Here is a 27,296-nt window from a genome sequence, read left to right as displayed (position 1 = left end):
TGTGCTGGAGGTTGCCTGTTTACCTTTTCTTCAGTTCCATAATGACTTGGCACTGGTTTATGCCAAGCATAGGAAGAAGAATTTTCCATATCCAATTTCATGCCCACAACCCTGGGAGGACAATATTACCATCCCTCTTTCATACATAAAAGGGGATCAGCTTAAGGCTCCAGTGGCAAAACCCAAAGCAGAACCCAGTTTTACTTAACTGCAAATCCTGTGCTCTTATTCCACTGTTCTGTCTCCTTAAAGATGAAAACACTGGCCAGCATTTGAAACACTGAAATTCAGTGGAAGCCACTGAAAGGATTAATATATTTAATATGAAAAGAGTTTTATCAGTCACCAGAAGATGACCAACAATCCAAGGGTGAAGGGGGCGAGACTACAAGAAATGGGAGATGTTTTGAGTCTGTCACCATATATGCGAGTTCTTTCCTTGTGGCCTATGGGATGTGGGTCTTGTTAGCGAGGCCTTTGTTGCCTTTATACTGTCTTCGTCTATACTTATATTTGTTATAATTTATATTTTTCAACCTGTATAGATCTGTTTTGTTTTTAGGTATGGTTGAGGTAGGGGATCTAACATTTTCCCCCTAAAGAAATACCCAGTTACTTTAAAATCTTTTATTGAATGGTTCATTCTTTCTTAACAGATCTAAAATACTATTTTTTTGTAAGATTTTATTTATTCATGAGACACACACACACAGAGACAGAGACATAGGCAGAGAGAAAAGCAGGCTCGTCTCAGGGAGCCCAATGTGAGACTTGATCCCCAGACCCGGGTTCACCCTATGAGTCAAAGGCAGATGCTCTACCACTCAGCCACCCAGGCGTCTCTAAAACTTTTCTTATCTGGATTCTTATCAGTCCAGTTTCCTTTCCCATATCACACTATATACTTAATTCCAATTGCTTTATAATAACCTATTTTGATGTCTGGTAGAGTTACACTCATGCTCTTTGATCTCCTTTTTCATACATTTCATAGCTAGACTTGCATATCCCTTTACCAAATGTCAGCTGGCCAGTTTTTATTTAAAAAAAAGAAAAACTATCTTGGGATTTGAATAGGATTGCATTGAGTTTGAGGAGAATTGACATCTTTGCAATATTCTAGGAACATGGTATCATCATGTATTCATTTCTTAAAGTCCTTCAGAAGAGTTTTAATGTTTTCATCTCAAAGGTCTTCCCCATTCTTTGCTGTAAGTTTATTCCTAGGTACTTTATGTCTTTTATTGATATTTTTTAATCTTTTTTTAAGATTTTATTTATTTATTCATGAGACACACACAGAGAGAGGCAGGGACACAGGCAGAGGGAGAAGCAGACTCCATGCAGGGAGCCTGATGTGGGAGTCGATCCCGGGACTCCAGGATCACACCCTAGGCGGAAGGCAGGCACTAAACCATAGAGCCACCGAGGTATCCTTCCTTTTATTGATATTATAAATGGAACCATTCTTCCATTTGTTAATTAGTTATTTGTGGAACGTAAAAAAGCTATTGCATTTTGCATGTTGAGCTCTTGATTTTGTATTTAGCCATCTTACTGAATTCTCAGAGCACTTCCAGTAAAATTTATTTTTCTATTTTTTTAAAGATTTTATTTATTCATGAGAGACACAGAGAGAGAAGCAGAGACACAGGCAGAGGGAGAAGCAGGGTCCATTCAGGGACCCTGATGTGGGACTTGATCCCAGGACCCTGGGATCATGCACTTAGCCAGAGGCAGGCGCTCAACTGCTGAGATACCCAGGCATCCCACTACAGCAAAATTTAAGTTGACTCTCTTGGGCCTTTTAGGGAGAAGCAGGGTCCATTCAGGGACCCTGATGTGGGACTTGATCCCAGGACCCTGGGATCATGCACTTAGCCAGAGGCAGGCGCTCAACTGCTGAGATACCCAGGCATCCCACTACAGTAAAATTTAAGTTGACTCTCTTGGGCCTTTTAGGTTGTCCATAATTTCATATGCCAATATGTTTTGTTTCTTACTTTCCAATATTTAATTTTTCCTATTGCATTGAGATGCCTGGAATCTTTAAAAGAAGTGTTTTCCTATTGCATTGATTAGGACCTCTCAACGTGATGAATAGTAACAGGAATAATAGGCATTGAACTCTTGTCCTTGACTTTAAAACAATGTTGCTATTTAGGTTTCTGGTAGATACTTTTCTTTTCTTACTTCTAAGAATTTTTATTAGGAATTACCTGTTGGATGTCATCTAAAACAGTCAATAAAATGTATTGCCAGCTGCACACAAGTTCCCAAGTTGGGACTATGGAAGAGTCAAAGGACTACTAAAAAATAGAATTCCTGCTCTCCAAAAAGGCTGAATAAGACTTAAAATACAAAGGAATGAATACAGATTTGGAGGCATGGTTATTGAGATGGGTACCTGTGATATGTTTTTTCCAAAACAGATTTATTCTCATAGAGCAGCACCAGTGGAAGATGAAGAAGGAGGCTCAAGGTAAATTGGCAATTATTAAAGCAGAATTTCAGAACTAGATTTTAGAACTCCTATTTCACTCCCCTTGTTTTACACCCAGGAAACTACCAAAGGCAGAAAGAATATTGATTTGGTCTAATGCTTTGCCTGGATCCAGCAAAATTAGCTTCCCAGACAAATCTGAGTTAGAATGGAACTGACACAGAGCATCTACTGTCACTACTCCTTTAAAGAAAAAGGGTGGAGAGGGGTTGGGTGCACCTGTTCCTGCTGGTAGTGACCATCAGGCCTGGCTACAGAGTCTTGGGCTAAGAGGCCTAGTCTTCAAGGCTGATGGAAGGCAGAAAAATAGGACTCCTTCCTGTAAAGTGGCAGGAAAACTTCCCTCCTCCTCCTAGTTTTTGATCCACCACTCTCCATTCCCTTTGTCCAGACTCCATAGACTGTTAACTGGGAGAGGCTCTAGGTAATAGTTTGTCTCTTCCTTTTATAATAAGGAAATGGAGAAGAAAGGGAAGGTAAATTGCCCCATGGGCATACTGCTACTGAGTGTCAGAAGATGGTTCCTTTTCCAGAGGGGCACTTCTCCTCTGATTATACTGTTCTTGGGCTGCGAGCTACATTTTATGTCACAACTCCGTACATACATACTGTCAAGACATAAGCAGGTTTTTAAAAATATTTTTTAATTTATTCATGAGAGACGCAGAGAGAGAAGCAGAGAGATAGAGGGATAAGCAGGCTCCTCTCATGGAGCCTAATGTGGAGTCCATCCCCAGACCAGGACCACACACGCCCTGAGCCAAAGGCATTACTAAACTGCTGAGCCACCTGGGCGAGCCAACATAAGCAGTTTCTAAGACAAACTTACTATACATTCTGATTCTTTCTATATTGTTTATATTCAAAAATAATATTTTGTGTTTTAGTGCTGGCTGTGACCTTCCTCACTCACTCATTAGCCACTGCCTGCAATGAGAAAGTCAGTGAGTTAGGTAACTTTGTTGGTTGGACTCGTGCATTTATTTGGTGTGAATCAACTTGTAGGATACAGCAGCTAGGAAAATAGAAACACCTCTCTCTCCTCCTCCCCAGCAAATGATGCCTATGAGACAAAGTCCAAAGGGGACCAAAGTAAACTGCTTCTGGAGAGAGTAAGGTGCTTCTGTGTTATAGTTGCACAGTCTGTTCACTGCACGAGGGCACTTGGCCATAGGCCCAGGTGAGCAGGATGAAAATCTTGCTTATACTCAATGCCAAGCCACATACAAAGGCCTCCCCAGAGAAATTGTGGGGCCATTATGGACAGACATGGGAAAATTCTGGAAGTGTAGCATGCGTGGGATTATTTTCAGGATCCGAGGTCTGTAGTGATTTTGCTTCCTGTGATTATGGACTGAGATGTCCTAATAGGACCAGAGATACACATTGTGAGAGGCATGGGAAATGGCGTGAATCACTAATTGTCTGCATATGTGTTTCCTCCAAGGCTCTTCTTTAATTCTCTGCTGTATAAGAGATGTTCAATCCAACGGGAGAATCAGGTAAATCTGAGGAAGATAAAGTCCCATGGCTGGAGAGAGCAGGGGAAATGCAGAATTAACAATGTCCTTTCTGTTTTCTAGGGCTTTTTCTGGAGAAGGCGGCCACTTTGGCTTCGGGACATGTACAGACCTCTCAATGCCACACGGAAGAAAAACATGGCACAGAAGCTACACGACAGGGATTCTTCTGATGAGGATGAGATTTTCAACAAGGAACCAGGGTACCTGATTGGGGACAATTTATACTTCTTTTCTAAAATGAGTTAATTATGAAAAGTTTAATTGTTCCTTTACAGAGTTAAAGGCATTCTTCTTTTTTGCAGAGAGAAAGGTGGTGCCCCAGTAGAGAAGCCTCGGGCTGCAGATTCAGCTGCTGAAGACCTGGGTGAGGAGAGCGACAGTGAACTCCGCACCGTCATCGTCCTCAAGTGACTTTGTCCTGCCTCAGGCTGTCTATAAAGTTTATTTTTATTTTTATTAAAAAATTTTTTATTGTGTTCAATTTGCCAACATATAGAATAACACCCAGTGCTCATCCCATAAAGTGCCCCCGTCAGTGCCTGTGACCCAGTCACCCCTACACCCCGCCCAGCTCCCCTTCTACCACCCCTAGTTCGTTTCCTAGAGTTAGGAGTCTTTTATGTTCTGTCTCCCTTTCTGATATTTCCTACTCATTTTTTTCTCCTTTCCCGTTTATTCCCTTTCATTATTTTTTGTATTCCCCAAATGAATGAGACCATATAATGTTTGTCCTTCTCCGATTGACTTATTTCACTCAGCATAATACCCTCCAGTTCCATCCACGTCGAAGCAAATGGTGGGTATTTGTCGTTTCTAATGGCTGAGTAATATTCCATTGTATACATAGACCACATCTTCTTTATCCATTCATCTTTCGATGGACACCAAGGCTCCTTCCACACTTTGGCTATTGTGGACATTGCTGCTAGAAACATCGGGGTGCAGGTGTCTTGGCGTTTCATTGCATCTGTATCTTTGGGGTAAATCCCCAGCAGTGCAATTGCTGGGTCGTAGGGCAGATCTATTTTTAACTCTTTGAGGATCCTCCACACAGTTTTCCAGAGTGGCTGCACTAGTTCACATTCCCACCATAAAGTTTATTTTCTGATAATGGCTTCTCAGCATTGCTTGTAAAATACTTATTTTTCTCATATTAAAAATGTATAAATTAATAACCAATTCTAGCCATGTGGTAAGGAATTAAAATGGAAATAAACATGTATATACAGGTAACAGGGGACATTGGTGAGAGGAACAGACCTGAATCTAGAATCCCTCGTGGGAGACTGTACTTCCACAAGAGGCAGTGCCCGCAAGGAAGGATGAATAGGAGTATCTTCCCCTCGTTTCCCCAATAAAACCAGTGTCTGAAAACTGGAAAACATATCTATTAAATCAATTGGCAGTTTATTCTGGTGCTCTCCCCCCTGGTTCACCAAATACAAGTTATTCACAACATGCTTGACCTGCCCATAGAAGATCATCTGTTTCTGGCCCCTCTTGTAAGATTTTTAGCATTACCAGAATATTTGGATCACTGAGCCTAGCTCCACAGTAGGGCTAAGGCCTCTTTTTCTTCCCAAGCACTCAAACTCATACACAAAATATATGCCCTGTCTTGGCATAGGGGGTTCTTCATTGTTACAAGCTATAGATAATTCACATTGGGGTATTTTGTTCCTTTTCTTTAAAAAAAAATAATAATCCCAACCCTTGGATAGCTAGCAGGGAGGGGCTGGAGGGCTAGGGTAAAGAAAAATGTGTGAGGGTGGTAATTACCCAAGACTGCCCTCCTCACTCCTTTATTTCAGAAAATATATTGGTGGTGCCACTTACCCATTCTCATGGACCACCCTACTAGCCTCTCCTGACTCCATTGAGGGTCAGATGTGTGCTACCAGGCTCTTTCCCAATGCCGCCCACCACCAAACCTACTACTGCCTTCCTCAACCAACACAGATAATGAAGCACAGGGATAATGAAGCACAATCTGTGGAAGAAGCACAACTCCCTCCACTTCTGGGATGCCAGGGTGGCTCAGATGGTTAAGCATCCATCCCTTGGTATCAGCTCCAGTCATAATGTCTTACAAGGAATGGATGCTCACCACTGTGGGGCTAGCAGTGGTGAATGTCAGGTTACTTTATTTTTATTTATTTTTATTTTTTTTTTCAGGTTACTTTACCACAGCTGCTTTCCATACATTCAAAGCTGCTGCTGCCACTCAAAAGTCAGTACATTTTGGGAACCCACTGCTGAAGTCACTGCAGCACTCCATGGTCCCAAGCCTGTGACTGGCAACATGGAGTCCCAACATGTAGCCTGCGCATCTGCTACTGCAGAGGAGGAAAGAATGGTTTCCACCTCCTTTTCACCCCCTAGATTTTATGGCAGAACTCTGCTGTCAAGGGAATCTGTGAAATGTGGTTTGTGGGCTTCTAGCACCTGCAAAGAAAGGGATAGAAGTGGGTAGCTAGAGCCAACCAATACTATCTAACAAATGGGTGGGTGTTAAAGTCTTTCTAAAAGGAAGGTGTTGTCTACATGGAGTAGTAACATGGTGGAGAGCTAGCTAAGTCAGAAACACAAAAGGTGTCATTTTAGCTGGGCAGCAGGTTAAGGTACCAGATATTGGATACCAATCACATGCAGTCATCCCCAGAGGTGACTGGAGAAGCACTTGGAGTTGATTCTTAGTTTGGCCTCCAGAATGTTCTCACTGGAATGAAAGCTGGATGGACTAATGGCAGTGAGGTATCTGAGAAAACATAGCCCCCATTCAAAAGGGCTGCCAGAGGAAACGGTGTCCATAGGGAAATAGAGTTTCTAAAAATGTGGCTTTGTGGGGATCCCTGGGTGGCTCAGTGGTTGAGCGCCTGCCTTCGGCCCAGGGCGTGATCCTGGAGTCCTGGGATCGAGTCCCACATCGGGCTTCCTGCATGAAGCCTGCTTCTCCCTCTGCCTGTGCTCTGCCTCTCTCTCTCTCTCACACATGAATAAATAAATAAAATCTTTTTTAAAAAAAATATGGCCTTTGGACCTCTAAACTCAAACATCCTTGGGATGCTTATTTAAAAGACTGATCTTCGGATCCCTGGGTGGTGCAGCGGTTTAGCGCCTGACTTTGGCCCAGGGCACGATCCTGGAGACCTGGGATAGAATCCCACGTCGGGCTCCCGGTGCATGGAGCCTGCTTCTCCCTCTGCCTGTGTCTCTGCCTCTCTCTCTCTCTCTCTCTGTGTGACTATCATAAATAAATAAAAATTTTAAAAAAAATAATAAAAGGCTGATCCTGAAAAATAAGCAAATTAATTTTAAAAGCTGATCCTGAACATCTCCCCTGTCAAAAACAAACCAAACCAGGCATACTTAAAGTGGTCCAGACAGATTTCCAAAGTAATAGAATATTGCAGTGGCACAGGGAAAAGAGTTCATCATGAACAGAACTCAACTGGGATAAGTACAGAGGTGACTGAGTATTGCACAGGGAGATTGAGGGACTAGGGAAGGGAATGAGTAGGGGCTCCATAGTCAGAAGCCAAAGATTACAAAAGGCAGGAAGGGGGTTAGCCCATATGAAACCATCTGGATTTGCTAACTGGCACTTACCAAAGCTAGACTCCTACTCTCTCACAGAAACTGGGAAACAGGGGCCTTATCTTCAGGTGGTGGCTGGAATAAGCAACAAATTCTTTAGACAGCCTTGAGTTTCACGGGCAGGCACTTTAAGGGAGACTGGGGTCTTACTAGGGCAGTGGTCATGAGCTGCTGAAAACTACGTTAGTGTTTGTTCAAGTCTTCACAAGCCAAATAAGGTTGAATCAAGAAGAGGGCTCAGAGGAGCCTGGCTAGAGTTTAGAGAAAGAATCTGTTACCATTCAGATGCCCACCCCTCCTGAGCTGATTTCCAAAACAGAGGGACCATTCTAACAAGACTGTTTATGCTCACCAAACTACTGGCGTAGTTAGTGCAAAGAGAACCAGGAGGTGGAGCAGAGGTTCCCTGGCTTCTTCAGGACCAGAGGTCAGCAGGGATTTGAGGGTGTGAGAGGCGGGCAAGACAGACTGAAGATGACCAAAAGGCACGACTGAGATTCTCACCCTTGGCGTCTCAAAGAGTCACACTGGCTGGCTGCTGCCACTATGGAAATCAGGGCCTCTCAGTCCTGGGAAGCGCCAGGCATGACCAGCTCTGGCCCCTGAGGTCCTAGTCAGGGTGAGATGTTGTTGAGACCTGGGCGACAGTGGTGGGGCACCCCCTGGGGGTGTGGGAGGAGGCACACCCATTCAAGAAGAGGAAAGGTCCTGAGGTCTGAAGCAGAAGCAGGAATGGTGCTTCAAGGTGAGCCTTAATGTGTTCCAGTGTAGCACTGGAGAGGGGTCTGGCGCCACACTGTGGAGTGTTTCAGCTTACAGGGCCAAGGGAAATGAAGACTTCAACCGGTGAACAATACAAAGGCTTCATGTAGAGAGGGCTACACCCTACAATGGTGGAGCAGTAAAATAGGAGGAGCCTGGCTCCCTGACACATGAACCACCAAACTAGCCCTGGATTACAGTACTTAACCAGATCATTATATGAGAGATCAGTAAGCTTCTTTTTTATTTAACCCACTGCTGTGTTGGGTCTCTACTACAGTGGCTGAACCTATAGCCTAATAAAGGTTAACCAATAACGTTATAACCAATAACGTGTATTGGTTATCTTTCGCCACAACAATGCTAACTAATAAACCATCCCCAAACTCAGTGAACTGGAATACCGGTTCTCACAGGATGGCTGGTCCAGCTGTACTTGAATGCTCTGCTGGCTGGGTCAGCACTGCTTCTCCGTGCTAGTCTGCAGATCAGCAGGGCTAGCTAGCTCTTTTCCACCTGGGTGGGCTCTGGGGCCCAGGCTGAAGAGGCAGCGGCAACCCGAGGGAAGCATATGAGGCCAACCAGAAACTTCATTGGGCCTCTCCAAGCCTAGACACAGAACTGTCATACTTTCATTTCTGCCTAGTCCATGGGTCCAAGTAAGTCACATGGCCAATCCCCGAGCCAGGGGACAGGAAAGTACACTCTGCCCACAGAGAGACACAGCAAGAGTGTGGGTGCAGGGAGGGCCAATAATCCTGTCTACTCAGGATGTGACTGAGTCCTGGTTTAGAGACTACACACCAAGGCCCCGCTCTTCTAGGTGTCCCTGTAAATGCAACAGAGTGAAAGATAGCACCCATCAATGTGAAGGCCCCACCGCAGTTATCTGTTAGGTCAGGAACCCTGACGAGGCAAGAATCCCATCTTCCTCTCCCCAATGCCTAGTAGCGGACCCTGCCCACGTGATGCCTCAGGGATCTTACTGGATGAATTTTAGACCATTTCTTCATTCTCCACATATGATTTCCTTATGAAATACAGACTGACCTCCTAAAGGTCAACACATAGTACTATGAGTTTGCCCCATAGCCTGCATAGGGACTGTGCCATTAGGAGCAGGAATTTGTACCTAGATCCTGTCTACACCAAAAACTGTATCCACTGCCTCCTACAGGGACCTCCAGAAGTAAGGGCTTCTACAAGTTAAACATCAAAACAGGGTAGTGAGGGGAGCCTGGGTGGCTCAGTTGGTTGAGCGATCTTACCTTAGGTCATGATCTCAGGGCCTGGGATCAGCCTGTGTGGAGCTCTGCACTGAGTGGGGAGTTTCCTTGAGGATTTTCTCTGTCCCTCTACCCCTCCCCTGACATTCTCTCTCAAAATACATAAATAAATAAATGAATGAATGGATCTTAAACAACAGGGTAGTGAAATTTCTTTCTCTATAGGTCTTTTGAAACTGGAAAGATTCTGATTGCCTGAAATATCTTCAGAGGGAGGCTGTCAAAAGGCACGACTCTAGTGGGGGATCTGCATGGACTTGGGACAATTTGAAGAACAGTGAAATTGACCATCAGAGCTCCCATGGCTCCACAAGGTCCCTGGCCCCCTCATCATCTGTTTTGCTAGATCTCAGGGCAAAAGCAGAACTGGCCCAAGATGCTCTACCTTAATGCTGCCTTTCCCTGCAGACTTCTCACTGCAAAGGAGAACCACTTGAAGAGAGCCAGGATAAATCCTAAAGAATGCCACCATCACCACTGAATTCCAGACATGGGCATGTGGGTGGAAAATATATTTTAGGGCAGTGACTCATGGTAAGTTGCTTCCTCCAGTCCCTAAATGGTACTATTCAATGTCAAGCTACCTCAGGCTCTGGCTGATAAAAGCAGAGGGAGAGGGAACCTAGTGTCGTGAGCTGTGCTGGTCAGGATACATATACATATACATATACATATACACATACACATACACATACACATACATATACATATACATATACACATATACATACGTAAATATATACATACATATACGTTTTGTATAACTTGCCCAAATTTATGAAGACCATATGTATCAGTCACTGCTCTGTACGCTCCAAGTGAAAGAAATCCAACTAAAATATGTTTGAACCAAAAATGTCATACAGTGAATTAGCTTATATAACCAGGAAGCCTAAGTACTTAAAGCTGCCTGCATCTAGGGTTCAAACAAGTCATCTTCTCCCCATCTATCCCTCAACTGTGCTTTCCTTTGGCTTCAGGCTCTGAAGGACGCAGACTCCAAGACTGCAAACATGGTCATTCATCATTCTAACTCTACACCAAAGTAGAGAAAGCCCATCCTCAAAAGTCATCTTTTTGGGTTGCTTGGAGCTGTATCTTGGAGGCGAACAATAGTTACATAATCACAATTCTGTAAACACTATCAATTATCAGGAAAGAGTGGCATAACTAAACCCCAAGAACGGACAGGGGTGTTAAAGAACTAACTCCTTGCCTGTGATAATAGGAAGTCCACAGACAGTGTCTAAAATGGATAAATCCAAAGCTAGAATTACCAAGATAGGTGGGGAGATAAGCACCAGAAGATTCAGCTAGAAGTAAGCATGCCCAGAGAGCTGGCTCAGGAGGGAAGGTGGGGATGGTCAAGGGGAAGAAACTGCTGTGGGTCATTATGTTTCCTCACCATTTGATGTCATACTATTTGAACTGTAAACTATATATAATAATAATAACTATTGGGGAATTTTAAAAATTCATTATTTTTGTCCAGCTTTATTGAGGTATAATTGACAAATTAATAATTAAAAAGAGAGCCAGGATAAATCCTAAAGAATGCCACCATCACCACTGAATTCCAGACATGGGCATGTGGGTGGAAAATATATTTTAGGGCAGTGAAGATGACTAGCTATAGGGCACCTAATTCTAATTGCCATATTTTAAAAGAGTGGGAAGAACCAACTTCCTACAACAGAATCCAGGGGGAACATTAGCTATTCCACTTTTGAGAGAAATGGTTGCATTAGTCCTTGTTTGATGACTTTAGTCAGCTGCCAAGTAAGGATATATCTGGGGTTCAAATAAGAAAGGCTCTCAAAAAATGGAAGAAAAAAAAAAAGCTCCCACTCCAGTGTTCAGAAAGCAGTTAAAAACAGATCTGACTGGATTGGGAAGGTGAGAATTAGCCCAAACTATAATAATAATATAGCTAGTCTTTCTTTTTTTATTTAAGATTTTATTCATCCAGGACTGCCCAGTTGGCTCAGCGATTTAGCGCCGCCTTCAGCCCAGGGCGTGATCCTGGAGTCCCGGGATCGAGTCCCAAATCAGGCTCCCTGCATGGAGACTGCTTCTCCCTCTACCTGTGTCTCTCTGCATCTGTGTGTGTGTGTGTGTGTGTGTGTGTGTGTGTGTCTCATGAACAAACAAAATCATTAAAAAAAATATTTATCCATTTGAGAGAGCAAGTGAGGGCACGAGCGAGGGTGGGGGCACAGGGGAGGGGCAACAGACTCCCCACTCAGTAGGGAGCCTGTTGTGGGCTGGACCCCAGAACCCTGGGATCATGACATGAGCCCAAGGCAGAGGCTTAACCAACTGAGCCACCCAGGTGCCCTATAGCTAGTCATCTTCAAGTGCTTCCAGCAGGCCAGAAACTCTCCTAAGGATATTATCTTAATCCTCAGGTCAACTGATATTTTCCCCAATTTACAGATGAGGAACTGAGGCTCAGATAGTTTTGGGAACTTACCTGAAGTCACACCCTCTGGCCCCTCTGCCTGAGGCTAGGAGGCCATAGTGTGTTGTGCCTTTACTTCTGTTTTCTAATTGCCAATCTTCAGTGCTATATCTCAAGGGGCCTGTGAAAACCATAGCTTCACATTGCTTGGTTGTCCTGAACGCCCACACTAGTGTAGGGAAGGTCCTGTAAACAGTATGGGGTAGAGCTGGTGTTCAAACCTAAGCATTACCGCCTACCAAGCCCACTTGCTCTGCCACTGAACTATGCTAACTCTCTAATTAGAATTAGAGTTGGGTGAGAGTCCTCCCTCTACCATTTATTTATTAGTTCTGAGGCCCTGGGACCCCAAGTTACTTAGCCTCTCTCTGAAGCCTGTTTTCTTATCTGTGCTATTGAAGATAACAATGGCAACCTACCTTCCCAGTGGTTGACAAGGACCAATCACAATTCCTATCTAGCAAACAATAGAAGCTTCTCTTTTGCCCAAATGTTAATAATCCCTTACCCCTCAGCTCCTAAAATAAGACAAAGGTTCTTATATTTTCTTATGCTTTGGATCCGCTGGTGCTGAGGGCAGAGGACAGCAGAGGTGGTTAGGCCTAAATTCTTGGACCCCATCCCAGAGTGACTCTCCAGGGAAGGGATGGGGTTCAGGAATCTACACCTTGGACCTGTCTGCAGGGAATTCAGATACCTGCAGTTCTCCTACCTGGCTTTTTAAATAAGTCTGTGGAGTTCTTGAAATCTAAGCTGACAGACCAGTGGCCTGTGAGCTGAGTTTGCTAGTGTTTGAGCCCTTCCTGCACAGGCCTCCAGCTGTGTCTGCATCCTTCCTTTCCCCCCTCATCCAATCTGTCTTTATCTCCCCTCCCATCCTAGCCCCATCCCCTTACTCTGTTCTTAAGTCCAACTTCCTCTCCACTCTTGGGGACCTCCCCTGAGCTCAGCCTGCACTCCTACCCACCAGCCACTTCTCTGCCAGTCTCTTCACCTGCAATGCCCCTTCCTCTATCCACCTGCAAGACTCAGATAAAAGCTGCCTCTTCCAGGATAACCTTCAAGCTCTCTTCTCTTTGCATGTGACTTTATTACTGTTCAAATGATATAGCAGTGTGAATTTTTTTTTCTGGCTGGAAACTACCTCGTGGACTCATGGCCCATGAATGGTAAAAATGTGCACCAGAGCAAGATGAAGAGAGGAAGACAAGCAGCGGGGCTGAGAGGCCGGAGAAGTAAGAGAAGACCAAGAGACAAGGGCTGGGCTCCTGAAAAACCAGACAAAAGATTACTATGTGGGGTTCCCACAGCTTTTGCAGACAGTGGCTGTGCAAAAATTCATTGGAAGAACTGAGGAATAGTGCTCACTTCGGCAGCACACATACTAAAACTGGAAGAACTGAGGAATATTGCTTGCTTGCTCCATTTGGGGGAGGGCATGCTTGAGTCAAGACACTGATGGTATTGAATGTGCTAATTATTACCAGAAACACTATCCTTTTGCCTAGGAAATGGGATTTCCCTAGTAAATCCCTTACTTTCCACCTTGTTCAACACCCAGAAAATACTTTGCCTCTATCTCTTTATTTCTAACTTCCTCCTCAACTATTTTTTTAAATATTTTATTTATTTATTCATGAGAGACACGGGCAGAGGGAGAAACAAGCTCCATGCAGGGAGCCTGATGGGGACTCATTCACGGGTCTCCAGGATCTGGCCCTGGGCTGAAGGTGGCGCTAAACCGCTGAGCCAACCGGGCTACCCACACGTCAACTATTTTTTTATTTTATTTTATTTTATTTTTAATTTTTTTATTGGAGTTCAATTTGCCAACATACAGAATAACACCCAGTGCTCCTCCCATCAAGTGCCCCCCTCAGTGCCCATCACCCAGTCACCCCCACCCCCCGCCCACCTCCCTTTCCTTCTCTGATTGACTTACTTCACTCAGCATAATATCCTCCAGTTCCATCCACGTCGAAGCAAATGGTGGGTATTTGTCGTTTCTAATGGCTGAGGAATATTCCGTTGTATACATGAACCACCTCTTCTTTCCATTCATCTTCCGATGGACACCGAGGCTCCCCGTCCTCAACTATTACCCATACTGAATGCACTCAGCCTCATCTAGTCTGAAACCGAGAAGTGGTTCTCACTCCCGGAGAGATTATTACCAGAGAAGCAGCCCCCACACACTCAGGTGCCACATCTCCACCAGCCATTTTTTTTTATAAACGGCAACGGGCACTGAACCCGAACCTTCCCAGAAACGGTCACAGAACCCCTGGCCCAGGTCAGTGGAGCTTGCTTCCAAGAGCTGCCCTGTTCCCAGGCCAGCCCTATAAATACTCCCAAAGTCCCCCTGGACATGCAGTTAGTAGTACCTCTGCCTCTGGGCACTGTCCCCACACTCAGGCCTACGCTCCCCGCTGGACCAAAGCCTGCAGGTGAGAAGTGACCAAAGCAGACATCCCCCCTCTCACACACTTTGGACCTTTTGTTCTGAGTCCACCTGCAAAAGAAATGTCAACTCTACCGAGGAAAGCAGACACACAAGGACCTGGCTAGATGAGAAGAACCAGATCCTCCAGGTTTGTGCCTCAGGGGCTGATGGGCAGGTACCTGAGAAAGTCCCGAGGAGGAGGGAGCGGTGAGCTGAAGACGCCCTGTTGGTACAAGATAGGGTCAAAACACGTATACTTTTTTCCCTCAGAGCCCCCGGGCTGCAAGCACCACCAGCGCCCATGCCCTCAGGGAGGCAAAAATAGCGTAGACGTCACTGGTCTGATTTTACCAGTGGGAACCTACCCCTCAGGAGGCCAACGTTACACGCATGGCGCTGCGGCCAGGCGAGATCACGGACCCAGAAGCCGGGATCTAGTCTGACGCAGACACTGCTAGAGGCGGGCCTTGGGCCAAGCTCCTCTTAGGTCGGTGACCTCGCTTAGTGGCCTCACCTCTGCAGGCGGATCTCCCTCTCCCCTTAGTGGAGTCCAAGCCTCCCAGACCGCTCACCCGCTGGCCCTTGGGGAACTCGGCTTCGGGAACGTTGGCCCCGCCCCGCGGCTCCTCCCGCCCCGCCATTGGCTCCGCGGGCCGGGGGCGGGGCCGAGCGCCCAACCGCCGGGTTGGCGTCAGGCGCCTCGAGCGCAGTTTCCGGGCGTCGGTGGCGGAGAGGCCGGAGCGTCGGGTCGGAGGCTGAGAGGCTGCAGCGGCCAGGAGCGACCCCGCCCCCTCCCCGCTCGCTCTGGTGAGTCCGGGGTCAGGGGGAGGAGGGGGGAGGGGGGCGGGGTCGAGATGCGAACGGGCGGCGGGCGCGTTCCGTGGTCCCGACCCCTGGTCGCCTTTGCGCTGTCCTGCTTCAGAACCCTTTGCCTTCCCCGTTGTAAGCCCGCGCCCTACCCCCTCGGAGCCGAGCCTTCAGCCGGCACAGCCCCTGCTGACCGCCCCCTCCATCTTCTCCCGACGGGGACCCGAGCCCAGCACGTACCCCCACCCCCTCGCCCCTGGCGTCGCGTCAATGCAGCCACACTCTTGACCCCCTGGGAGTCCAGTTCCAACCCCGAGCGCAGACACATCCCTCCTCCGCCCTCTGAGGCATCACATCCTCACCCCTCAACCCCTGTGGCAATCCCGGTGCTCCACGCCAACCTCCCCTGAGCCCCACCGCTATGGCTTTCCCCTTTTCTGACCCAGCTTTCTTATCCCAGTCCCGGAAGGTCTGCTCAGCCCTAACACCCACCTCCACCCACCCTTATTCAATGCCTGCCATCCAAGCGGATGCCCTGTTGAGCTCACCCCCTTCTTGATAGCTCTGATCTCTGCCCTATCCCAAGTCTTCGATGCATCTTCTTGTCCACACCGACTCAAGCCCTCACTTCCCAGCCCACCACATGCTTTCTTTCCACCTGCAGCCATCCTGAGAACACTTCATCTTTGCTAAACTGCCCCCGACTCTTGCCGCCCCAGTTCCTACCACCCCAACCCAATCTTCTTAAAATGAGGCCTCCATGCCCCCATCTCTTCCTCTCAGCTCTGTGCCCATTCTTCCCTTAATGCGGTCCCCATCTGATCTGAAAACTTAGTGCAGTCTCTTGCCAGCCCCACCTGCTGCCCCCCAACAGCCAATCCAGGTGCTTTTTCAGAGCCGGGTAGTTACTGAGTAGCTCCATTGCTACAGGGCCTCAGATGGTAAGTAAGTGTGGAGGAGTAGAGATCTATGTCCCGTGGTTCAAGAGGTTTTCCTGAATGTCTGCTCTCCTGCACCTGTCCTCAAGGATTGTGTTTCTAGCATTCATATTATGTTACTTGTGTTGGCTGCTGCAATGGTACCTTATCATCCAAATACCTGGAAGGTGAGGGATGGCTACTCATTCAGCCTGGGACACTGGAAGCTTATCACTTCCTTTTGGACTGTAATCTGTAGAAACCCAGGGGGTTGCACTATGTGGGGTTGGCTGTGGTCACAGACCCATGCCCATGAAGGTTTTCCTGGCATTTAGAGACGACCCTCACCGGGGCTCCTCCCAGCCAGAGCTGATTGCAAGTTAGTCCCAGTACTGAACACAGGGAACACAGTACTAGACGTGATGTTACATGTTGTGAAGAGTGTAGGTGAGTGGATCCTGGGGAAGCTGATGGCTAGGTGGGTTTGGAGGCTTTTGAGTTGCTTCCTCTTTTTGTAGGTGCTGGATCGTTAAGTTTTGACCATTTTGATTGCCCTTGAACTGAGAGAGCCAAGTTCCCCCAGAGTAGCTAGACATTCTTGAGGCACCCAGGCCCATTTGTTAACATTTATAATTTCCTGGGCTTTTTGGATTCACATCCCCTCTAAGTTCTGGTGACCAGGCCCCAAGAGATTGGCTGTTTGACAGTAATTGTAAAGGGCCCCAAAGAGGACCCATTGTCTTTGCTTGCCATTTATAGTCTCACTTCTTTGAAAATTGAATGCCTGTCTACCTTCGGTATCCCTTCGTGGAGGCGTGATATATCTGAAAGGGTCTTCAGCCAGTTGGCAGGTTGGTGTAATGGCAGGGGTTCCACAGTGACCCTACCATTGAAAAGTTGTATACCTCCACTTCTTAGTGTCTGAAATGGAGATACCCTGCCCTGAGCCTTTTTATTTTATTCATCTGTTCATTCATCAAGTATATTTTGAGCACCACTGTGTGCCATGCACTCTTCTAGGCACTAGAAATGCAATGCTGAATGAGTCAGGCAAAGTTTCTGCTTTCATTCATTCAGAGTTTAGTCCTTACTAGAATCCTAAGGGATGTGGAACAAGAATATGGGGGAGATGTGGGGAACCTGGGTGGCTCAGTCAGTTGAGTGTTTGACTCTTGGTTTTGGCTCAGATCTTGATATCATGGGTCATGAGATTGAGCTCTGCATTGGGCTCTATGCTGGCCATGGACCCTGCTTAAGATTCTCTCTCTGCCTCTCCCTCTGCCTCTCCTCCCGTTCATGTGAGTGTGCTCGCTCTCTCTCAAATAAAGAGATATTGAAGAAGAAGGAGAAGGAGAAGAAGAATATGGGAGATGTCGGTGTTGTTGAATAGGAGGAGGGAAGGAGGAAAGAAAGATACCCAGTGTTCATAGACTTCACATTTCTGGCCTCACCCACTAGCCTTTAGACTGGGAATCATGAGCTACAAGTTTCTTGCCCTCCAGCTGATATTCAGTTGCCTCAAAGGCCTAGTTGCCTTTGGCCCCATACACACACACACCCATCCCACCCCTCACAGGACTCCTGTCCAGAACCCCAGCTCTCTTCAGGTAGAAGGAGGTACTGTTTACTCACTCAGCACTCACACGTCTAAGGATCAGCTGCCTTTCTGAATCAGATGATAACTTTGTCATTCATTTCCAACTGAAAACCCTGACTCATCACCTGGTAAAGCAGCTGGAGGGCTTAAACACCAGCCTGTTGTTCTGCACAGCCAGGTGCAGGATCAGATTCAGGCCTTAGAGACGAGGCTGTCACGGATGGCGGGGAAGTCTCCGAGAAGAGGAGGTTGCTGTTTACTGATGAATGGAGTGTTTCAAAAGCGGTGAAGCCAGGTCATCCCTTTCTTCTTTTAAAGTAAGTCTCATCTGAGCCCTTCTCCTCTTTTCATTCTTCCTTAGTCTCTGGAGGAAGTGAAATTGGATGTTTATATAAGTTATGTAACAAAATCATGCAGAATACTTCCTTCCTAACTTCATGTTGGAACATTTAAGAAAGGACAGCTCTTAAACCTAGCCACCACGGAAAGGACCTGTGCTCCAGGGGGACTTTGGGAGTGTCCACAGGGCTGGCCTGGGAACAGGGCAGTTCTTGGAAGCAAGCTCCACTAATCTAGAAGCAAGTTCCGTGGTCCTTTCTGGGAAAGTTGGGGTCCCAGTGCCAGTTTCCATTTATAAAACCTCCTGTTAGAGATGTGGCACCTGAGTGTGTTGGGACTGCCCCTTTGGTACGCTACAGATCTGATGGGCAAGATTGTTTCTTGTTGGTTTTAGGCTTTCTTTGATAAAATGGAGCTTCTGAGTGCCTCTAAAGGGTCTATGAGTAATAAATTTGCCTGCAACTCTTTGAACCAAGGACCTGAGACAGTTTGATCTGGTAAAAGGCACAGGACCTGGAATGAGGAAATCAGAGAATTCTGTCCATTACCTGAGGCCTGTTTGTACTGAGCCTCAGTTCTCTCCTCTGTGAAATGTGGGATAATCATCCTCCTCTCACAGGATTGTTTTAAGAATTAAAAAATATCAGAGAATGAGATCCCATGCCACGGCAAATCCGTACTGAGGGGCAGAGGTAGACTTAGGGTGGCACCAGGTATGTTTGAAGCTCTGGTCTCCTGAAGAGACACCCCCTCTTTGGTTTGGTTCTTGGTGTTAGTGAAGATTATTCTGAGGATAGGAAGTGGTGCTAGTCTCATAGGATGGTAGATTGGGGGTCTAGGCCACCCAAGAGCCTGCTGGAATGCTGATCTAGCAGTCAGGAGACCCAAAGCCCAGAGATCTCACGTCATAGATTGTCACGTTCCTGCCTCTGAGCCAGTTTCCTGCCTCCCTGAGGCATTGTGGGACAGGTCTAGGTAGGGTGCTTTGGCTACCTGCAAAGAAAGGTACACCCTTAACTTTTGCCTGACCCCAAAGTCTCAGTCCTATTTTGTGAATTGTCAAGTGGCTGGCCTCCTGGATTTCTCTGTGCTGTTGTCATTTTGTGACTTTTCTGACACTTTGTTTTAGGCTGCAGTTGTCTCCTATCCAGTCCTGCTCTGACCTCTCATCATCAATTGACTCTGTTTGTTTAGCAGACCCTGTCTTGGCCAGAGCATGCACTCACTAATAAGCCTCCATCCCTCCAATGAATACTCTATTATTTTTGGTTAATTAATTAATGAGCCCTTAATGGACCTACTATTCAGTATGTTGAGGTCCAAGTCATAAGGCTGGCTGAGGGAATGGCATCTTTGGAACTTGAGTCTCTGTCTAGAAGGACAGGCCTGAAGGGAGGCCCTAGCCTTCTGAAATTGCTGAAAGGGATTGGATGCCAGGGTCTTGGAGCCCGAGAACCTGATTTGATGCGGGGCTGCACGGGGTAGCATTGAAGGAACCCTGCCTCTAGGATCAGACACAGTTTCAGGAGGGACTCAGACTGCAGCCCATCCTCTTTTCCCATCGCCGTGGTGCCCAGAGCATGGAGCTGGTCTGCAGAGGAGGATAGGACTCCAGGTGAATAGGAGCCAGGAATATGGTGAAGGGAGAGGCAGTCAGACAGGGGATGTGGCTGGGGAGGAGGGTAGGTTGCTGGTGGTCTGTCATGTGCTGGCCAGAGCTAATTCTGTGGGGGCCATCCTTCACACACACCTCCTCCGTCTGTGTGTCCTTCCTTAGGAAGTTTGGCTCTGGGTCCTTGGCCAGCTCCAAAGGCCAGGGCTTGAGTCAGAGCATCTAACATCATTTAGGGCCACTCTGCTGTTCTATCTGCTCCACTGTTCTGTAAATCTTTGCCACCAAACTGACCTTGGTATTCCCTTGCACCCCTTCACCTGGGCCCCCAACTGAAAAGCCCTCCTTCCAGACCCCTCTGCTTCGTCCCACCCACCCCTTACCCCAGCTCACACTCATCTCTTCCAGAAGGATTGATGTTGCCCTGGTGGGAGGTGCTGGAACCTGCTACTTATCAGCCCTGGCACCTTGGGAAGTTCCTTGACCTGAGTCTGCTTCTATTTCTTATCTGTTAGATCAAGATAATAAAACAGCTCTCCTAGGGTGATTAGGAGGAATGCAAGAAGCAATATATGTAAAGAGTACAAAATCCATTAACCATGCCTTGGTTTTATTAACTTATTTGGGCCATGAGTTTTTGAGATAGCGATGACTTATCTTTCTGTGCCCCCTCATGCTCAGCTGTGGGGTCATTAGTGATCTATGTAGAAGGGAAGGTGCCTGCCCCATCCTGGTCAATCCAAGTGGCTGGGGAGGAGCCAGGCCAGCCAGCAGCCTCCTCAGGCTCAGGTTAAAGTCTCCCCTACCTCAAAGACCCCCACCCCCACCCCAGGAAGCTGGAGCCCTGAGGAATTTACCCTGAGGGATCTACTTCCAATTATTTGCACCTACTCTTTCAGGCACTGGCATTCTTTTGCCTGCAGGTTGGGATGGCCACGTACACTAGGGTTGTAGATGGCATTTCTCCTTGGTATCCTCAGGCCCTGTGCTAGGCATCTTCCGCATTTATATCTGCATTTGAGAGGTCTGATGTTATCGGTGGCCCAGCATGCCTAGTGCTGGTCACTGGCAAATTGAGAGTCAGACCCATATTTTTCCCTTTAGACATGTCGCTGTGCTGCTCAAGCCTAGACCCTTGTGCCTAAAGGAGAGGCAGATGTGTAGCAAGAGAGCCCCCCCCTCCCCGCCCACCTTCAGAAGCTGTTTCAGTTGTCCCTGTCGCTGTCTGAGCTGGCAGACACTAGACTGGGACAGGAGTCAGAGGGGGCAGTTGCAGGGCCCAGGCCCCGAGTATAAATTGTGAGCCCCTGCTTCCTGGTCCTTGTGGGCTCTCAGCACCTTCTGCTGCAGTATCCCCCTTGCATCCTTAGCTCTGTGTCTGAATCAGCCTTTCATGCCTACCTTTGGTGCAGCCATTTGGTGTGGAGTCCACAGCCCTTTCCGTGATTGCTTGGAGTGTACCAAGTCCTCAGATTTGTTTTCCTTCCTCATTTCCTTCCTTCAAATCCACTCTTAGATTTTACTTTTGTATTCAAAGGCCCTTGCACTGCAGTTTGAGGAAGATGGGCTGACCTGCTGCTACCTGCTCCGGGTAGAGGGAAGAATTGGCTCGGGGTGGTGAGCTGGAACTTGCTCATCTGGCCACCATCTGTCTCTGCAGGTGTCATGTGATTCTCCGAGGGAGCTGCTGTGTGAGTGGAAATGCTCTCAGTGCTGGAGAATGGACCCCCGGGCTGCCATCCCGGTAGGCAGCAAGGGAGGCTCAACGGTGGGGAAGAATGCCCAGGACAGCCATTTCATTGATTTTTCTCACTTTGAAATGAATGAGTATTGTCCGGAAAGTGAGGCCTTAGGCTGAGAAAGCTATAGCAGGAGCAGGCTCTGAGGATATCCTGCCCTTTCTAGAACATCTTTTTGGTGATAAAATGGGAATTTACAAAAAAAATGGTGGTGATTCAACATAGGCTACCTAAAGAACCTAAAGAGCAAAGATTTCTCCAAAGCAGAGATAGGTATGACCCATAAGTACATGAAAAGATGCCTGACATCACTAGACATTAGACAAATGCATTCAAAATCACAAGAGACATCTCCACACTCTCTGGGATGCCTCAAATCAAAATGACATAATAGTAAGTGGTGATGTTGTAGAAAAAATTAAATTAGAACCCTGGCACACTGCTGGCAGGAATGTCAAATGGTACAGCCATTATGGGAAGGTTTAGCAGTTGCTCAAAAAGTTAAACCCAGGCGTTGGCGCCGCTGTGGCTCTCGTCCCCAGGCCAGTGGACCCAAAGCAGCTCCTGGGGACGGATCAGTCCTGGAGTTTCAGGGAACCTCCGCGCTCCCCCGAGTTGGGGAAGGAGCCGAGTCCGGGTCCCCTCCCCACCCAGCCCGAGACCCCCGCTCTGGTGGGCATCCCTGCCTTGGGACCCCCGCCCTGAGTCTTTCCAGGCCCGGCCAAGCTGTGTGGGGAAAGGGCCTGGGGAGGGCGGAGGTGGGCCCGAAGCGAGTAGTGCCAGCAATCGGGCTGGAGAGGGCTCGCGGTTGGCAGTTGGTGATTCAGGGTGCAAATGGCCTCACCCGTAAGGGGACGCCTGGAGACGACGATCCGGGGTGGAGCAGCCCCGGAGCAGCGCACCCAGGGGACACAGAGGCTGGAGGCCAACAAATCCCGCGGGGGGGGGGGGGGGCGTTGGTGGAGGGCGCAGGGTGGGAGTCTACCCACCTTGGGCTCTGCTTGCCAGCAGGCAGCACACCACACCTTCAGTCGCAGCCCTGCCAGCTGCCGCCCCTCCCTTCTGCCTTCTCTTGCCCTGGGCCGGCTCCCAATGTCTCCACTGGCCCAGACACTCCTTCAGGCTCCTCCTCGCCCCTCCCAGAATTGGGGGCAGCCCTCCGGAGCCTCCCTCTGCCTCTTTGCTCCCCTTGGCAGCTCCTGCTCCCCGAGGTTTCCCGACCCAGCCCTCAGAAGCCCCGCCCAACGAGATGGGGGCCTAACCTGCATCGTTTGCTGGCTGGAAGGTCTATCTAGCCCTTCACCATGGGCCCGCAGAGACCTGCCCTGCCAAAGTGAGCGAGTGCCAGGGGTCCAGGAGAAGGTGACGAGAAGGGGTATCCTCCCAGGGTTTGTTGCCTTTGCTCCAGGCAGCTTACTGACTGCGCCTCCAGGGCCCACTGTGCACCCCTTTCCCCATCGAGGAGAGCTTAAGAAAGTGGGGAAGGGGCACTAGGAGCCCCTACCCGGACCCCTGCCGGCCAGACCCTGTTCCTTGGGTTCCTCAGCCTCAGCAAGCCACAGGGGCTCCTACCTGCTGCCCCCGGGGAGACCCAGTTGGGCAGGAGATGTGGTCAGTGTAAAGATCGGGAGGGAGCAGCCACGCAAGAAGTCACTCATTCATCTTGTTGATGGTGAGACCTGGGCAGCTTTACAGTTAGGCTCTGACCAAGGCTGCCCCACCCAGAGCCAAGCTAAGCTGGCATGCAGAGGGGTGGGTTGGGGCCATCACTCCAGGACAGCTTTGGGGAGGACACCGCCTGGGTAGTGCATTCTCTAGGGGCCGCTCTGCTCTCGTGGGGCAACGTGGAGATCACAGGGCAGGTGGGCAGGCCCTCCAGCCTCTCTCGGGAGGTTGGAGGTGGGATCTGCAGTCGGGGGCGGTGCGGGCCGCTCTGGGCGGGCCAGGCTCCGAGTTCACGTTCCCCGCAGAGCCGCTGGGGAAGAAAAGAGAAACCAAGAGAACCGGTTCCCCGGCCTTGGCAGTCCTGGTGCCTCATGCCAAGGCCCTTGGTCTACGCGAAGCGGGGACACTCCCGGGGTAGAGCGGCGCCGGGGCAGCTCCTAGAGCCCCGCGCCTCAACTCTGACCCCGAGGGCCCGGGCGGGGGGCGCAGGATCCTGGAGGGAAGAGGCTCTGTGGACCCGGATTTCCTGAGGGCTGGTGGCGTCGGGGCGGGGGCGGGGGCGGGGGCGGGGGCGGGCGGGCGCGGAAGGAATGAGCTCTTTTTCCCACTTCACAGACAGGGAAACTGAGGTTCAGGCAACTTTTTGGCAAGTGTGGTGTCGACTTACCGCCGCCAGTCAACCCCATCTCTTTGAGTCAAGGCTTCCTTGGCTGCAAAGTTGGACCAGTATTACCCACAACCTCCCCACCGGGGGATTGAATGCAGGCTCAAATCTTATCAGCAATGCCACAGAATCAGCGTTGGCATAATTACATCAGCGACTGTGGGCATGGGAACCTTCGAGATTATTTTATCCGAGTGCCCCGTTTTGGAGATACCAAGGCCCTAAGGCACAGGAGGAACGCGGCTTCGGGACTCAACCAAGTCTCTTGTCCCCCTAGCGCGGCGCGCCTCCCGGCTGGGTGGCCCTGACCTCCGCGCCCCTCCTCCTCGTGCCCACAGGGAGACTCCGCGGCCGCGATGGCGATGGCGGCGGACGTCGAGGGGGACGTGTACGTGCTGGTGGAGCATCCCTTCGAGTACACCGGCAAGGACGGGCGGCGCGTCGCCATCCAGCCCAACGAGCGCTACCGGCTGCTGCGCCGGAGCACGGAGCACTGGTGGCACGTCCGGCGCGAGCCCGGCGGCCGCCCCTTCTACCTGCCGGCGCAGTACGTGCGCGAGCTGCCGGCGCTCGGGGACCCCGCCGCCTCCTCGCCGCCGCCCGCGCTCCGCCCGGGCCCCGCAGCCCCCGAACCGCTCGCCTACGACTACCGCTTCGTGAGCGCGCCGGCGCCCGCGGGCCCCGACGGCACGGCCGCCAAGCCCCGGGGCCGCGTGAGCTCCCTGTGCGGCCCCGCGCGGCGCGGCGCCTCGACCCAGCACGGCAGCCCCGGGCCCGGCCTGCCCACCTGCCTGTACACGCGGCCCGCGGCGCCCGTGCGGCCCGCGCGGTCCCTGGACGACCTGGCGCGCGCCGCCGTCGCGCCCCCTGCCGGCCTCCTGGGAAGCGCGGGCAGCTTCAAGGCCTGCAGCGTGGCGGGCTCCTGGGTGTGCCCGCGCCCCCTGGCGCGCAGCGACTCGGGGAACGTCTACGAGGCCATCCTGGACGAGCGCGGCCCGGCGCGGGACGAGCGCCCGCAGCAGGTATGGGGCGCCCGGGAGCGAGGAGGCGGGCGGGGGGCTGCGCCCGGGCTCCAGGAGCCCCGCTCCGCTTAGCGTCCGCCGGCTCTGGACGGGCTGCCTCACGCGGAGCCCCACGTTCCTCAACCACGAAACGAGAGGGGTGCAGGCTCCCAATCACATCTGCAATTCCGAAATGCCAAAGCTCCCCGAAGCGCGAGTGTTTTCCGTAACTCAGTTGGTGGCAAAGTTGGACTTGAGCCCGGGTGAAGCCGTTGGTGGTCTTTATTTATTTATTACACTTCGTTTTCCTGCAGAAATGCAGATGACCTGGAGTACGGTGTGCCGCCCACCCCGTGCTGGCAGGTGCGCGCCACCTCACCTGCCTGACAGCCGTGGCACCATTCCGAGAGGCGTCGGGATCCTGGGCCTGCAGGATCTCTCCGCCTCCCCTGTCTCATAGACGCTTGGGGATCAGATGAGATAATGGATGTGAAAGTCAGGGATCTGCTTCCCGTTTTGGCTTCTTCCAACATTTCAGTCATTTCAGTTCCCCTCTAAACACACACACGCACGCACGCACACGCACGCACACCAATTTTTTGTTTCAGGAAGAGGTCTAGTTACAGCGAGGGTTTTTTGTTGTTGTTGTTTGTTTTGTTTTGTTTTCTTTCGTTTCGTTTCGAATCCGGTTGTGTTGATTTGGGCAACCGAAAATAGAGCACGGTTTTAAAACGCTCTTACATCCCCAGAATCCTTTCCATGGCCCTGACATCTTGAGCTTTAGGAACTTGCGGCAGGGGAAGGGGGGTGTGGAGACGTGGAGGGAGGATGCACAAACATCTTTTTGACATCTGCCACCAGCTGGGTAATTATGGGAGATTCACTTCCTCTCTCAGGGTCTCAGTTTGTCCCTTGGCCCAAAGACGGGTGGAAAGGGTGAATGGATGACCCCCCAACCTTGTGTCTCTGGTTTCTTTCTTTGTCCTTGATGTACTTGATGTCAGCGTGGTTGCCTGGCACATGCCAGGACTGAGTCTGGGATGCCCCGCGGAAGGAGGCACCGTCCCGCTCTGGGACTTCCTGGGTCTTCCCACCACCAGGTCTGGTTACAGTGCAAAGAGCTCAGGATTTGAAGCTAGAGAGACTCGAATTTGACCCTGCTGGGTGACCTGCCAGCTGCTGAGGAATCCCTTAATTGCCCCAGCCCCAGTGTCCTCCTGTGTAAAGGATTAGCGTTGTGAGCCTTCGACGAGGTGAGGCGTGGAAGCGCTTGGCACGTAGCAGGCGCCGCACGGAGGCAGACCCGGGTCGCATTTAGCATCCCCTTCGGCGCCGCCTTCGCTTTGATTTCTGCAAGGAGCAGCCCGCCCCCCTGTGGCCATGGCGGGGAACAGCATTCTGCGGGTGAGGACGCGGACCCAGATTCCGCCCGGAAGGAACGGGGGCGGGGGCCAGGGGGATCTTGCGCCCGGCGGCCCTGGGGGCCAGGTGGCCAGCTTCTCCGGGGCAGATGGCTGGATGCCAGCGCTCCTTACCCCGGCGCCCCTCCGTTCCCAGGCAGGCCGTCGGAGGCGCATTCCGGGGCCTTTCCATATTCTCTTTCTCCTTCTTCAGCAGCAGTTACCGGGGAGTGAGGGGGTGGGGACACACGTGATGGCGGGGTGGTGCTCGCGCCGGGAGGAACCGGGGCGTCCGCGGAGAGACCTGGGTATTGGTCGAGACGCTCAGCCTGCTCCCCCCTCTGGCCCTAATTCCCCGTGCGATCTCAACAAGAGGCTTGGTATCTCTGTTCCTGTTTCCCCTGTGACCCTGCTTTATTCCAGTGTCACGTGTGGGTCTCCCTGACCCCCTGTCCCCTACAAACTCCAGGGGTGGGGAGTTGGTTCTCTCCTGGGAAGGATCCCCAGTCTGCTCTTAGTTATTGAAGGCAGCCTTCTTTTTTTTTAAGATTGATTATTTATTTATTTATTTATTTATTTATTTATTTATTTATTTATTTATTTATTCATGAGAGACAGAGAGAGAGGCAGAGACCCAGGCACAGGGAGAAGCAGGCTCCAGGCAGGGAGCCCGATGCAGGACTGGATCCAGGAACTCCAGGATCATGACCTGGGCAGAAGGCAGGTGCTCAACCGCTGAGCCACCCAGGGGACCCGAAGGCAGAATTTAGAGAAGGGAATTTCCTGAAAGGTAAGCCTCCCTGTTTCCTTCTTAGAGGAGGCAGGAGAGGCAGCACCTACCCTTCCCCTTCATTCACTCCTTGACTAAGCATGAACTGGCCTCCCACCTGCCTGCCAAGCATCTGATGAGGCACAGCGCCAGCCCTGGAGAGCTACCATCTGAGTCAGGAGCCTGGCAAGAGGGCAGATGCCTCAGACCA

The 27,296-nt window shown here is 50.0% G+C and overlaps 2 protein-coding genes and 1 non-coding gene across 12 annotated transcripts; 2 read left to right on the top strand and 1 right to left on the bottom strand.

The window, feature by feature from the left end:
• Positions 1-2,422: 2,422 nt before the first annotated feature.
• LOC119879415 lies at positions 2,423-4,478 on the top strand. Of its 2 annotated transcripts, XR_005387500.1 has the most exons (4): positions 2,423-2,482; positions 3,951-4,005; positions 4,087-4,226; positions 4,329-4,478. It is a non-coding gene; the product is annotated as a leucine-rich repeat-containing protein 37A2-like (transcript). The 2 variants fall into 2 exon arrangements; XR_005387499.1 differs by lacking the exon at positions 2,423-2,482 and having other exon boundaries at positions 3,042-4,005.
• A 928-nt stretch (positions 4,479-5,406) lies between these two features.
• Positions 5,407-16,304, bottom strand: LOC119879413. Its single transcript, XM_038589696.1, has 5 exons — positions 16,240-16,304; positions 15,090-15,379; positions 14,693-14,798; positions 12,145-12,318; positions 5,407-6,471 (listed from the first exon to the last, which is right to left on the bottom strand). The coding sequence occupies exons 1-5, from the start codon at positions 16,302-16,304 to the stop codon at positions 6,465-6,467; spliced, it is 642 nt and encodes a 213-aa protein (XP_038445624.1). The 3' UTR covers positions 5,407-6,464.
• LOC119879414 (rho GTPase-activating protein 27-like) lies at positions 14,092-26,900 on the top strand. 9 transcript variants are annotated; one of them, XM_038589699.1, is made up of 6 exons: positions 15,423-15,517; positions 16,234-16,323; positions 18,071-18,213; positions 21,508-21,591; positions 24,254-24,937; positions 25,231-26,900. In XM_038589699.1, exons 3-6 carry the CDS (start codon positions 18,163-18,165, stop codon positions 25,240-25,242), a joined length of 831 nt encoding a protein of 276 aa, XP_038445627.1. In that variant the 5' UTR covers positions 15,423-15,517; positions 16,234-16,323; positions 18,071-18,162; the 3' UTR covers positions 25,243-26,900. The 9 variants fall into 9 exon arrangements, 8 of the variants coding, with proteins under 8 accessions (XP_038445628.1, XP_038445625.1, XP_038445630.1 ...); XM_038589700.1 differs by lacking the exons at positions 15,423-15,517; positions 16,234-16,323 and adding an exon at positions 14,092-15,382 and having other exon boundaries at positions 18,075-18,213; XM_038589697.1 differs by lacking the exons at positions 15,423-15,517; positions 16,234-16,323 and adding an exon at positions 14,092-15,382.
• Positions 26,901-27,296: the final 396 nt, after the last annotated feature.

Source organism: Canis lupus, unplaced genomic scaffold (assembly GCF_011100685.1).
Source record: "Canis lupus familiaris isolate Mischka breed German Shepherd unplaced genomic scaffold, alternate assembly UU_Cfam_GSD_1.0 chrUn_S767H930, whole genome shotgun sequence".
NCBI classification, from domain to species: Eukaryota; Metazoa; Chordata; class Mammalia; order Carnivora; family Canidae; genus Canis; species Canis lupus.
Note: the sequence above shows the minus strand (reverse complement) of the source record. Positions and strands in the feature narration are given on the sequence as shown.

Coding starts and splice junctions, on each gene's coding strand:
- LOC119879413 (XM_038589696.1), bottom strand. CDS start 16,304: ATGGAGCTACTCAGTAACTACCCGGCTCTGAAAAAGCACCTGGATTGG. Junction 15,380..16,239: donor TGGCTGTTGGGGGGCAGCAG/GTGGGGCTGGCA, acceptor CGGACTCACCAG/AGCGAGCGGGGAGGGGGCGG. Junction 12,319..14,692: donor GGTTCTTCTCATCTAGCCAG/GTCCTTGTGTGT, acceptor TACTGTTTACAG/GACCTTCCCTACACTAGTGT.
- LOC119879414 (XM_038589700.1), top strand. CDS start 18,163: ATGGAGTGTTTCAAAAGCGGTGAAGCCAGGTCATCCCTTTCTTCTTTT. Junction 18,214..21,507: donor CATCCCTTTCTTCTTTTAAA/GTAAGTCTCATC, acceptor CTGTCTCTGCAG/GTGTCATGTGATTCTCCGAG. Junction 21,592..24,253: donor ACCCCCGGGCTGCCATCCCG/GTAGGCAGCAAG, acceptor TCGTGCCCACAG/GGAGACTCCGCGGCCGCGAT.